Consider the following 13,215-nt stretch of genomic DNA (forward strand, 5'->3'; position numbering starts at 1 on the left):
AGCTACGCCAATCCCAGTCTAGTTGGTAGGTGTATACCTAAAACGATTCGTCTCTTCCCAAACACAAATCGTGATTCGAAGCTAACTGGAAGGGTGGCCATCTGGCACATCATCCGAAACAAAAGGAGTGGAGAACGAAATAACCAAAAAAATACAAATATATAAATAATTAAAGCAGCCTCGACCCACAAAATGGCAGAGCGTGTGTTACTCCTCACTCCATCTCAGTCTCATCACTCTCCAACCACAATGGCTGTCTTGGGCGGCGCCGCCTCCGCTCGCATCATTCCCTCCGTCTCACTCTCCACCTCTTCTCGCTCCTTCTTCTCCTTATCATCCTCTTCCAAACTCAAATGCTTGCGCTCCTCTCCTCGCATTTCGCACCTCTTTCTCAATCAGGTTTTGCCTCGTTCTCTATCTCTGATTACTGCGATTCTGATTGTTTATGAAATTTGAGCTTGTTTGCATGAATTGCGCGTGTATTTTTTTTTTTATTTCAGCAAAGAGCGGAGGTTCGCGTTTCGAGTGGAGGATACGGAACGGTATCGGCGCCGAAGTCCGTTGCGTCTGATCCTGATCAGTTGAAGAGCGCTAGAGAAGACATCAAGGAGCTTCTCAACTCCAAGTTCTGCCATCCTATTCTCGTAATGTTTGCTTCTTATTTTATTTTATTTGTATTGTTTTTCATTTTAAAGATCTCTGTGTCACTCTGTGCTGCTATGTTGCATTTGATTTAGCATTTCCTTTTATTTTTATGTAAACGAAAACTAAACTAAAATAAAACAAGCGAACTTTCATTTGTCTGCTCTGCAATTTTATGGAATTGAAGCGTCACAGGATTTCGCGGTACTTTTAAATGCTTTTTCGTCTGGTGAAGAATGTTATTATTAGATAATCATCCTCTACGCATGCAAGTAAAAAAAATACGTTAAATAATCAAATTCCCTGACCACTGGTTTTTTTTTTCTTTTTGTCAACTTTACTTCTGCTCATGGACTTGCATACTTTATTTATTTAGTTTTTTCTTTTCTTTTCAAATTGAATTTGTAAAGGCATTTATAATTTTTCCTCTTTAAATTTCATGATCACATTTACAAGTGTTATTGTCATGAAGTACTCCCATATATTAACGTGGAGAGGGACCTCTTACACTGTTATTTTGAGATATGAAGTTTTGTTTTTATTGTTGAGTTTTAGCAGTCCCTTTCTTATTCCTTGTTGCTTCATGCAAAATTGTTGTTTATGATACTCTGCAGACTTGGTGGTGTGAAACCTCTTCCACTTAGAGTGGTGCAAAGCACCTGTGCAGCACTGGATGTAAAATTGTGATTAGAAACCTAGTAACTTATTCCATATTATGTTTTACGCTCACTTAGAAAGAATAAAAAAAATCTGTGTCGGCTATTTAAAGACACCTGGCCTCATCCCTCTCTTTTATTAATATATATTTCAAAGAACTGCCTTCCAAAAAAAAAATATTTCAAAGAACAAAATCTTAACTAACTACTGATCTGGAATATTCATAAGGAAAATGGTTTGGACTTCCGAATTAAACATAGTCTTTGCAACTTTTTGTCTTCCTATTGGTCCTTTCAGACTTGCAAGTTGCAAATAGCAACAAATGGCCCGAGTTTGCTGGTTGTGTTGCTGTCTTTCACTTTTGCTGAACCAACCGTATCAGAAGCTTGTAAAGAGGCTGTTAAGTATCAATTGATTGTCAATTCTGACTTCTGAACTAGAGTTTTCAAGGATGGTGGATAAACTTTACCATGACTAAGTTAGTCAAGATGTCGAACTCTGATGAACATATGGTCTTCTGGGTTGATGATATATACATGCTGCACGAACTTGAATCTTTATCATTTAATTTTAGTTTGTACCATAAATGGGACTTGAATTCATGTCATAATTTTTGTTTATTTCATTGATGAGATTTTTTTCTATTTATTTCAATAGTTTACATTACATAAATTTCAATGTGTTAGATTCGTTTGGGATGGCATGATGCTGGTACATATAATAAGAATATTGAGGAGTGGCCACTGAGAGGTGGAGCTAATGGTAGCTTAAGATTTGAAGTTGAGCTGAAACATGGAGCCAATGCTGGTAAGGATTCATTAAATATTTATCATTTCCATATTTTTCTTATGGAGTAATATTCCCTGATGAACTTCCATATCAGGACTTTTAAATGCATTGAAACTTCTTCAGCCGATCAAAGACAAATATTCTGGTGTGACATATGCAGACTTATTTCAGTTGGCTAGTGCTACGGCTGTGGAGGTTATCTTAGTCCTATTTTGGCTTCAGTACTGACTATTGTTTATTTGAATTAATTGGATGATACAGTGTCCACTTTTTGGAATTTCAGGAAGCTGGAGGCCCCAAAATCCCTATGAAATATGGAAGAGTGGATGTATCTGGACCTGAACAATGCCCTGAAGAAGGGAGACTTCCTGGTAATAACCATATATTATGTGGGAGCTTAATTGTTATAGAAATCTCTCTTCTTTTCTTCTCAGTTGGCTGTAGGACCTGGATTGAGTAATCTACTGTTAATTTGGGAATAAAAAAAATAAGAGAAACAAATAGCTATTCATTTATAAGGTATCTATTAACAAAATTGTTTTATCATTTGAAGGTGCAAGAAATGTGAGGTTATTTAACTAACAGATGGTCACTTTGAGCTGCTAGGTTCTTTAAGACATCTTGGATGTGCAGACCTGATTATCCTGTCCTGATTCCATAGATATGAGTAATTGATTGCACAACTATGTATAAATGTGCTCATTTAAAGTAAGGAGTCTTAAGTAAATTTGATAATGGTTTTTTTTTGGAGAGTTTTATTGACTCTACGATTCTTAGAATTCCTTAGGTATGTTTATTGTGGTTATTTATTATGTGTAATGCGTATTACTTATTCTCCCTAGTAAAGACTACTAGCAGAATGGTTATTGCTTCTCTAAATACTCTAGTGTTTTTCTGGGGAGGGGGAATTCCTCCTTGTTTGGTTATCAATTGAATAAAATAAATAAATTTTTAGAAAGAAAGATGCGAAGGGTTGTGATCAATTTTTTTAGTCATACAAAGATGCCCCAGGATATTAGCACACTATTTATCCTCCAGTTGTAAGTTTCACTGATTAGCACTATAGTTATCAGCCAACTATAGGTAGGGTGTACATGGACTGGTTTGGACCTGAACCCAAGCCAACAATTTCTCACATCCTCCAAATTGAAGAATTGCAAACCAATTAGACCAAAACATGAAAATGAAGGTTTGGCTAGTTTTTGGGAGTAGACCTTTTCATGTCCTCTTACAAATTACCATCTCAAATGGTATATATGTGCCTAGTGAGTATTGAATGGAAAAATAACCATAGTGTTAGATAAACATTCAACAATCAGTTCGGTACAATGAAGCCAGATTTTAAATACATTCTAGTTCTATTCTAATTAGTTTTTGAGCCCGAACTTGCTCAAAAGAAACAAAATATAAAGTTTATACTAACCATTTTAGTTAAATAAAAAGTTTCCCTACTTCTCATTTACATTAAGATACATCAATATAGTTTGAATTTGAACTAGTTTAATATCAATATTTTAAAATTTATATTGTTGAAGGTAGCTAATATGCAAATGTAGATGTTTTCAACTTGAAAGCTAAAATCAGTCTGTTTAGATGACACATTCTTTTGTTCCTTGCAACAGGATAATTGTGACTTAATTTAGGATAGTTTATCCTACATTGAAAAGCACTTCCTTTTTCAAACATTGTCAATTGACTAACTTCTAGATATTTTTGGTATTTAGATGCTGGGCCCCCTTCACCTGCTGATCATTTGCGTCAAGTTTTCTACCGTATGGGTTTGAATGACAAGGTAAATTTCCTTTGTGTCCCTGAAGAATAAAGGTAGTATATTGGATTATAGTCATATGTCAGATTTTGACTTTTAAGTTACTGTTTCTGCAGGAAATTGTTGCATTATCTGGTGCACACACACTGGGGCGGTCTAGACCAGATCGCAGTGGTTGGGGAAAGCCTGAAACTAAATATACGGTATATTATCTTCCTTTTTGCCTACAACTTATAGGAAATTATTTTGTAAAAGTCTTTGAACTCTTTTGAAAGTTGAAACCGTATTTTCCCATTTTAATTTTACTATTTAATACTGTAATTCCCTTGGGCACTATATAGGCTGTAGGTAACAATCAGAAGTATAGATATTATGTTGTATGTTAAAACTTTTGGTTACTCATGTAGAAGATGACCACTTAAGCTCTTTCTCTCATTGCATAACTTAATTCCCACACAACAATTTAAAGACACTTGACTGTGTATTTTTGAAATGATTGATAAAAAGATAATGTGTGCCACAAATATTTGAAGACTCTAGATTCATGTCAATTTTCTGACTTTCTTACTGTGATACGTCCAAGTTCCTCATATGCCTCACCTTGAGGATTTTCTTAATAATTTAAGTTTGTGATTTAAATATTGATTGTGGTTTCTACTTTACAAACAAGAGTTTTGCATGTGCTCTAAATAGATCTTTACGGCTTATTTCTTTCTTGGTTCACCATATAAACAATTGTTTTCTGTTGCACTTTGAAATGAATGCTTGATGAAATGGAATTTCAAGGGACACTGCAACTACATATTAGTTCATTGTTGAAATCGTCGTCATCATCATCATCAAGGTTTTTTTTAACCAATCACTCTGTTTAGGAGAGGAAGCATTATTGATGCAGCATCTTTAGTAGCCTAGCCTGAATTTTAGCTAGTGTGGTATTTGCTGAAAATCAACTAGTTTTCAATTATAGTTTTACTTGAGCACAATAAAACAGCAGGAAATTCACATGCATTTCTCACTGTTAAAATATTGTGTGTGCAGCTGTATTGAGGAGACAGCTGTATTCTGTGGTTGTAAACAGCTGTCTCCCTCACTTTGTACCCTATATATATATTTAATAGTGTGTAATAAAAGTGTGGTTGTTGTGTGTGTGAGTTAACACACAAAATTCAAATTTCAAGTCTCACTCTACAGAAAGATGGGCCAGGAGCACCCGGAGGACAATCCTGGACAGTGCAATGGTTGAAATTTGACAACTCCTACTTCAAGGTCAGAAATATATACTTTTTTCTTTTGCCGGGGAGGGGGTAGGGCATTCTATAAGGGAGAGTGGTAGAGGAGAGGGGAGTTTGCTAGAATTTACCCTTTTCTTTTTGCAACTGTTGTTACATACAGGACATCAAAGAAAAAAGGGATGAAGATCTATTGGTATTGCCAACTGATGCTGCTCTTTTTGAAGACCCATCCTTTAAGGTAATGTATCTGGAGTTTTATTTCATGGCTATTAATGCAAAAGTTTTGTGATATACCAAAATAACAAAAACTTTGTGAAATAATCAGGTATATGCTGAGAAATATGCTGAAGATCAGGAAGCATTCTTTAAAGATTATGCTGAAGCCCATGCTAAACTTAGCAACCTAGGAGCCAAATTTGATCCTCTAGAGGTATGTTCATTTTGAGTTACTGTTACTGTGTTTTACAAATTAAGATTAAGATAAGGCTTAAATACATTTTTCGTTTCTGCAATTTAGCACTTTATTCATTTTCATCCTTGCAATTTTTTTTCTTCATTTTAGTCCTCGCAAAATGTGTTTGTTTTGTTTTTCGTCCTTAAAGTGCTCTAGAGTATGCTTTTTTTTACTGTTCAAAGCGCTTTCTAAAGCGCTTTAAAGACGAAAAACAAAACAAACACATTTTGCAAGGACTAAAACAAAAATAAAATTGGAAGGGAAAAAATAAAAAAATGATAAATTGCAGGGACAAAAAAAGTATTTAAGCCTTAAGATAACTATGATTGTGTGACCAATGGCCTGGAGATTCGGTTCTTGTGGACTTAACTTTGATATCCTTTTCTTGTCATGTCTGTGTGCATATTCTTATAAATAACAAGACAATTGACCTAGTTACCAACTAAGAATTTCCTTTGCTATCTCTTTGTCAGGGCATTGTGATAGATGATTCTCCAAATGCAGGGGGAGAGAAGTTTGTAGCAGCCAAGTACTCCACTGGAAAGGTTCTTATCTTGCGCAATTTATCAAATCTTACTGTTCATTTAATTGATACTCACAGAAAATTTATTGGATATTTTTCAATTAAAGACTTGCATAGGATGTATATTTGTATATTGTTCATTGTTTTACTTTTCCTGGTTTGGTGCAGGAATAGAAACAAGTGTCATGTTTTCTTGTGCCAGTATCTTTTAGTAATACAAGAAGACGCTATTTTCAAATCATGTGATATCGCATGTAAAATTTCGAAGTTTTAAATGAAGAAGAAAGGAATAAAATTCAATAGTGTGCCTATTTGAATTGCAGAGTGAGCTGTCTGACTCTATGAAGCAGAAGATACGGGCTGAATATGAAGCAATTGGTGGAAGCCCAGATAAGCCTCTACAGTCAAACTATTTTCTAAATATCATGATTGTTATTGCTGTTTTGGCATTTTTGACATCACTGCTTGGAAACTAGTTGGATTTTGTTCTTCTGATATTTGCTATAATTGCATTGGCATTTGCACAGTTCTAATTTTTACACATGGCAGCAAGTATTTTCTTCATTGAGCCAAAATAAGCACTTGAAAATAGCGTATTATTGCATTAATAAATAAGTAATCATTACTTGGTTTGCCATTTGGGGAGTTGTAACAAAATCTGTCCCCTACTGGTTGGTAAATGTAATCTAAATTAACCAAAAATTTAATGAAGAAAACTTCTGGCCGAGGTCACTAGCAATTGATGGAAAGATGGTTGGGCAAAAAGTAAGGCACTCAGGGTATAGTTCCTCAATATCTCTGCTGATCAAATATGCTGCTACTTTTTTTTGCTCAGCAAAACGATACATTATATTTATATCTAATAGCAGTACCAGAGGCATCAAATATACAGAAAATATCCACAGTAAAGGTTAGATTATATTTTTATCACAGCAAGACATAAATACTAGCTAACCTTACTATGCCCCACATAATAACAGAACCTAGTTTCCCACCAGCCTTAATTCTCTCGAATAACAGTAAGTCCAGCCTCTACATTAAAAGCCCCTATACCCACCAACATATATACATTAAAATAACAAGGCAAGCTACAGATTGGTATGCACGTAGATAAACCCCAGCAAAATACGGTCGCGTAAGTTCATCATCTTCACCGCTTGCTCTCCACTCCAAAAACATACAGCTGCACCACCTTTCAATCCCTTATGCAAGCCGAGGGATTGAGTGACCTCATGAATACTTGAAATCAGACATGGAATGGAGCCATGACCACTCTTGGAATTTGATATCTTCCAACAGAGAAAACAAATCAATCTGAGTGTGATTAAAGATGTACCTATTTTTTCCAGATGCAAAAAATAACTGCACTCCACAAACACCGCTTAATATTGATTTTGGATCTTGATCTAGCCAATCCCAAACTGGCGGAAATGGATAACCAGGTCCAGAGAGAACCGAAAAGGTGTTAGGTGATAACCAAGAAAGGCATTTTATTCAAACCTTCCACTCCACTGCTGCTACTTACATGTGGACTACAACTAAATCTGGAGGTGGGAGTTAAAGTAGATAATGATGTAAAATTCGTTGGAGGCTGAATGGAATTTGTTATTTGTTTCCTCCGATAAATGTCTCTGCAGACAATGTTAGTTCTGGAATCTATTAGTGTCTATGGTGTGCTAGTATGATTGCTATGTCTAACAGTCTAAGAAAGTTTTCAAGTTCTGATTCTATGAACGATTATCAAAGTCGGTCTTCTAAAAACTTTAAAGCTTTTGTTTTTATGTGGAAGTTCGTGAATGTTTTTACTTCCAACAATCCTCTTCTTTGAATTCTTTTTTAGTTGAACATTATCATTTTCAATTTCAGTATATCGTTCCTAAATTTCTTTAGAAATGAGTTCAGAAATGTCATCCAGTAATATTTTCTGACCATGTGAAAGTTTGGCAATCCTTTGTAACTCACTCTTTTTATCAGGTGAAATTCATGATAAACTTGCAAAATTGAAAATGAAACCCGTTAAATTGGGACTAAGACTGACATTAGTGAGATCTACGTAAGTTTCACCTAATAGTGTGTAAAAGGATATTATTATCCTTCTTCTTTTCCCTATACCTGGACCACTGTATGAGCTGTTATCTGTTGTAAGCAAGTGTAGAAACTTTGGTTGGGCTTGGGCTTAATGTAGGCTTTTCAAGTTGCAACTGATCATCAAGACATTAAGTAATGTTACAATTTTTTTACAATATTATTCTATTAATCCTTTTTATACCTTATAATAAGGCATTTTTTTATCAGCTTTATAATAAGATATTGATTGAGAAGTAAATGTATTTAAATTCTTGAAAATATAAATAGTATTGAATTTTTTTTTCATTTAATAGATAGGGAAATTAGACAGATGTAGAGTGAGGGAGAGAAAGAGAATCTTCTCTCGTGTAAAGAATTCCTCCAATAGATTTAATCTAATACCACTTATATAGACGGAACCAATAAATTATTAATAAGTTATTGTAAATATTAAGAAATTGAATATTATTCGAGTTCAATCCTTTATTAAAATAATTTTTTATCAGATTTTATTTCTTTTAATTGAATTCTGAATTAGTTAGGATTATTTTCTTCCGATGAATCGGAGAGTTAAAACCAACAAAATGTTACATAATTGACAAAATTATTCATAGTTTTGCACAAAAAATAAAATAAATTTGGATGGAGAAAAAAGATGAAAGTGAAGGGTTGTTTTAATGAGATTTCCCTATTTGGTTGGGAGTATCCATAGGAAGTTTGAGTAAATGATACTATGTTTAAAGTTTTGTGAAAGTATATAAACTTTTTTTTCTTATAAGAAAACAGAGTGTAATGTTTTTTAAACAATTCAGAGAGGTAATAATGGATAAAGGATATTGTTACAATGTAATTCAAATAATTAAAGAAGCTAATATAGGAGTAAAAGAAGTAGGAAGAAATTTTGTAATTTTACGAAACTTTAGGGGTACTTAATGTAATTTAATCGGTCTTTTTCTTTCTTTGCTTTTTTTTTTTTTCCATCTATTCAAATGTATCTGTGTCCATGAGAATTTCCATTTTTTTCTTTATATTTCATTGCTTCAATATTGAACCCTCTTCCGAGAAAATGTTGACACGATCCAAATTTCCAATTTAGATTCGCATTTCATGTTTGACTAAAAGCGTGTTGTGCAACATCCTGGTGTAGTTAGGTTCGGTGTTTTCTTAAAGCGCTTGTCACTTTCATGGAGCCCTGAGGAGGTGGAACAGAAGGGGAAAAGAAATAACTTTTTCTTTGAAGTTTAAATTCAACCTCCTCCTATTGGCTAAACAAAGCACGCAGGAAAAAGAGGGTGTGGGGGATTTTGGCAATTTGTTATTTTCTCACCGTACGTGGACAAAATACAAATATAATCAAGCGAATATAGTGGGAAATGGGACATTCACTTCACCAAAGCAAATATTGCTTAATTCCAATTTTATATATACGTGAGAGTTGATTGGCTTCTTCCTTCCTAATGCCTAGAAATCTGTCTCTCTAGTCTAACACAAGGTTGCCAGGAATTTTTAACTATACAAATTAAAATTATTTTATTATATTTTAACAAATCAAAATAATACTAAATATTTTTAAGATGATGAAATTTATTAGAATTTAAAAAATATAAGATTTAATTTGAATATAATTAATAATAATAATAAATACAAATTAATTTAAAATCAAAATTAATAGTAATTATTATAGTTTAAAATAAATTAATATAGGAGTACATGACAAAAAAAATAGATTTTTAAATGTATAATGACAATTTTAATTCAAAGAAGCTTAATAATCTGTTGTACTAAACTGAAAGTATATACACAACATATTTCATAATGTCTTTTATACACGACATATAAAATGATAATTTTAATTAAATGATAGTGTGAACAATTACACAAAATACTAGTATCAAATTTTGTCAAGCAAATTGCTTGGTCAAAGTAGGAAAGTTGACCGGAGTTGGATGTGAACCAAAGTTATTTGCAACTTGCTTTGATATTCAGAAAGTGCAAAGCTGCGAAAAATCAGTCTGTTTCCCAGCTAGGAACATGTGGGTTCTTGTATTAATTATAAATCTCGTAGATGCATATCACATTTGGTAAGCTTTTTGTTCTTGTAAATTATGAAGATTCTCTTTCACATTTCTCTTCAGCCTTAGTGATGAAAGGAAGTGCAAAGATCATTATCTTTTCCCACTTTTGTGGCACTTACCCAGTTACCCTGATCAGCCATAGCAATTTACAACCTAAGAAAACCGTCAAAGTGGTCGTCACACCACACGAGTACTGGACCAAAAAAAAACAAGAAAAGTGGACGCACGGGTTCGGCTTGCTTAGATTTTGTTTTTCTGATTTTTCTTCTTCTTCCAAATAGCTAAAAACCAAAGTTTCATTTTTTTATTAATAAATATTTATTTTTTATCAATAAATATTAATTATTAGTTTTGTTAGGTAGATCATTTGAGCACACCACTTCCCCTTATTTCTCTTCTCTTTTCACCACTAAACTAAACCTATATCTCCAAAAATCAAAGTTTCATATTATAATGGATTTATTTTGACGTCAGCGTCATTTATTTTATTGGCTCTGACTAGTTCCAATTTGTTTACTTTTCTCCCTAAGCTCAAGTTAGAATTTGTCAAGTAACACATGCATTCACCTGTTTTCAATTGTGAACACATGCCATGCTTAATTTGCTGGCTGCAAAGTCCAAACTCTTCTAAACAAAGGTTTGAGTTCAAACTAATACATAACAGTTTTGTTTCATTCTAAACTAGCCAAGGTTGTACTTGTATGTGTATATATATATATTGTTTTTCTTTTCTCCAAGGTATTGAGAGTTAATTTGAAACAAAACTTTAAATGGAGTAAATATATCCAAGGATATGGTACTTGAGCCTAAAACACGGACGTGAAATTAAGTAGGCAGTGTGAGCACAACATTGCCAGGCATTTTTATGGAATTATACTGGTTTTTATTGAGTTATTGTTCGTATTTTTGTGTATGAATTTGTAATGCTAATCTTCACGCACCCTTCAAACCTCTCATAAGAGGTTTGGAATTTTCATGTATGTAGCGTGTAAATTTATAATCAATTGATATAATGAAGGAGATATTACATTAATTATAATTTTTTATAGGTCATAATTATCTTCTATTAAAGAGAACATTGTTCAAATCAAGTAAAATTATATGAATTATAATATTAATGATGATAAATAGTAAAGTTGTTAACCAGTTCATAATGTTTTGTTTCATAAATTACCTCCAAAGATTATCCCGTAATAAACAAACTCGACAAAAGTTAGACACGATATGATTAATCACAATATTCATGTCAATAAATAGTCGTTAAAGAATTCATATTTTGTGGTTTTATTACCTTTAAACATTACCGTGGGGTAAAAAATTTAAACGACCTCATCTCATTCATGATTACGAAGTCAACTAAACAGAAGATTGAAACAGACAAGAGCAAACGGATAATGTTATGTTTTTTATTAAAAAAATACTAATTTTTAAATATTTTATAAAGAGAGTAATGAGTATTGAATATAAAATATTTAATATTTAAAAAATATAATATTTTTGTAAAAGGATTAGTAAAAATGTATTGGAAGGAATTTAAAATTATTTTAGATGAAATCCCGTTAACTAATGTCTTAAAAGTAATTAAGAAATTAATAGATCAAAATTTTTATAGAGAATCATGTTGAAGTCTATTGAAAATTAGAAATTAATTCTGATACATTGTTGGTATAAATACTCTTGTGAATCAGTTAAAACTTAATGCATGCATGCTCATCTAAATATGCTTAATGCATGCTCATTAAGGAGCATTCAGTAAGCATTAAATTTTAATGTATTTTTTGTTCCAAAAAAATTAATGTGTTTTGTCTAAAATACTCTTCTTTAATATAAGATACAATACAATATAATTTTCTAAATTAATATAAGTTGATACAGGACACTATATTTTTCTTCAAAACGTTGGCAACTTTCTTTATACCCATTTACTACATATGTTACCAAAAAAATTCACTACATATTACTAATGAAGACGCCGGAAATTCTCCTGTAGTGGAGTACTGTTGTGAATGGATTTATGTACCAAATATTGATATAATTAAAACTTATCATATCTTTATTATTTTTTCATAATAAATTTTTTTAGTTGATTTAAAACATTTATTTTTTAAAAAAGCTATATCAACGACCGATGGGAATAAAAAAAACTATTGGTGGTGGAAATATTCCATGTTCCACCTTAAAATTTGTCTAATGTTGTGCTTCGTAATTAAATTAAAAAGATTCTTTCTTTTATTGGTCCACAGTACAGTAGGGCATCTGAGTAATCGAGAAAGAAGCATAGGTGCTAGGCTACGGTCTTTTGTTATCGTGGCTCCAAATTAAAGCCGAATAAAATGAAAGAAAGGTAAATAACTTTTCCTTTTGATGACTTTTCGTACAAAGGTAAATACTTTCTCAATTTATACACGTTTTTTGCCCATCCTCTTCAATTATGGTCCATCAGTTTATTTTAGATTTGTAGTTTCACCATTATCCAAGCAATGTTTCTCTACTTTTTGACTTTTGTTTTTTTTATCTGATGCATAGTAAGGTTGCTGTTATTAGTTATAGTTGAATTAAAATTGTTCGATGAATGACTTGTTAAGTTACTGTTAGTTACAACTAAAACCCTAACCCTGAAATTGCATGGGTCCCCAATAACTGTTTGAGATACGATCAAACAATTGATGTTCAAAGCTTTCTAGTTCAAGCAAAGGAAAACAAATACAAAGCCATTTTTCAGTTTGCAAAATGACAAAGCGAACAAAAACGATGCATACTATATCAATATGTATGGAGACCACCCTCAAATCAAATGCTTCATTTTTCTCTATGAGCTGCACGAGAATTAGATTCTGTTTACGCGTTGCGTTGCGTTGTTGACAACTAAGGGAACCAAGAATTGCCTCAAATTGTAAAAAAATTGAATTCTATGTCCGTATCTTTTTCTTTTCTTTTAAAAAAGGACAATAGTTCGAGACTTTCAAGTTTGAATTGTTGGAACTTGAACTTCGAATTTGTAAAGAAGC

The 13,215-nt window shown here is 32.6% G+C and overlaps 1 protein-coding gene across 2 annotated transcripts; it reads left to right on the plus strand.

Annotated features, from left to right (window-relative positions):
- Positions 1-6,591, plus strand: LOC100784258 (probable L-ascorbate peroxidase 6, chloroplastic/mitochondrial). 2 transcript variants are annotated; one of them, XM_003526591.5, is made up of 12 exons: positions 1-399; positions 501-644; positions 1,986-2,106; positions 2,183-2,283; positions 2,372-2,459; positions 3,813-3,880; positions 3,973-4,059; positions 5,048-5,122; positions 5,249-5,326; positions 5,414-5,518; positions 6,016-6,087; positions 6,234-6,591. In XM_003526591.5, exons 1-12 carry the CDS (start codon positions 193-195, stop codon positions 6,237-6,239), a joined length of 1,152 nt encoding a protein of 383 aa, XP_003526639.1. In that variant the 5' UTR covers positions 1-192; the 3' UTR covers positions 6,240-6,591. The 2 variants fall into 2 exon arrangements, with proteins under 2 accessions (XP_003526639.1, XP_003526640.1); XM_003526592.5 differs by having other exon boundaries at positions 6,389-6,591.
- The last annotated feature ends 6,624 nt before the right edge of the window (positions 6,592-13,215 follow it).

Source organism: Glycine max, chromosome 6 (assembly GCF_000004515.6).
Source record: "Glycine max cultivar Williams 82 chromosome 6, Glycine_max_v4.0, whole genome shotgun sequence".
Classification (NCBI taxonomy): Eukaryota; Viridiplantae; Streptophyta; class Magnoliopsida; order Fabales; family Fabaceae; genus Glycine; species Glycine max.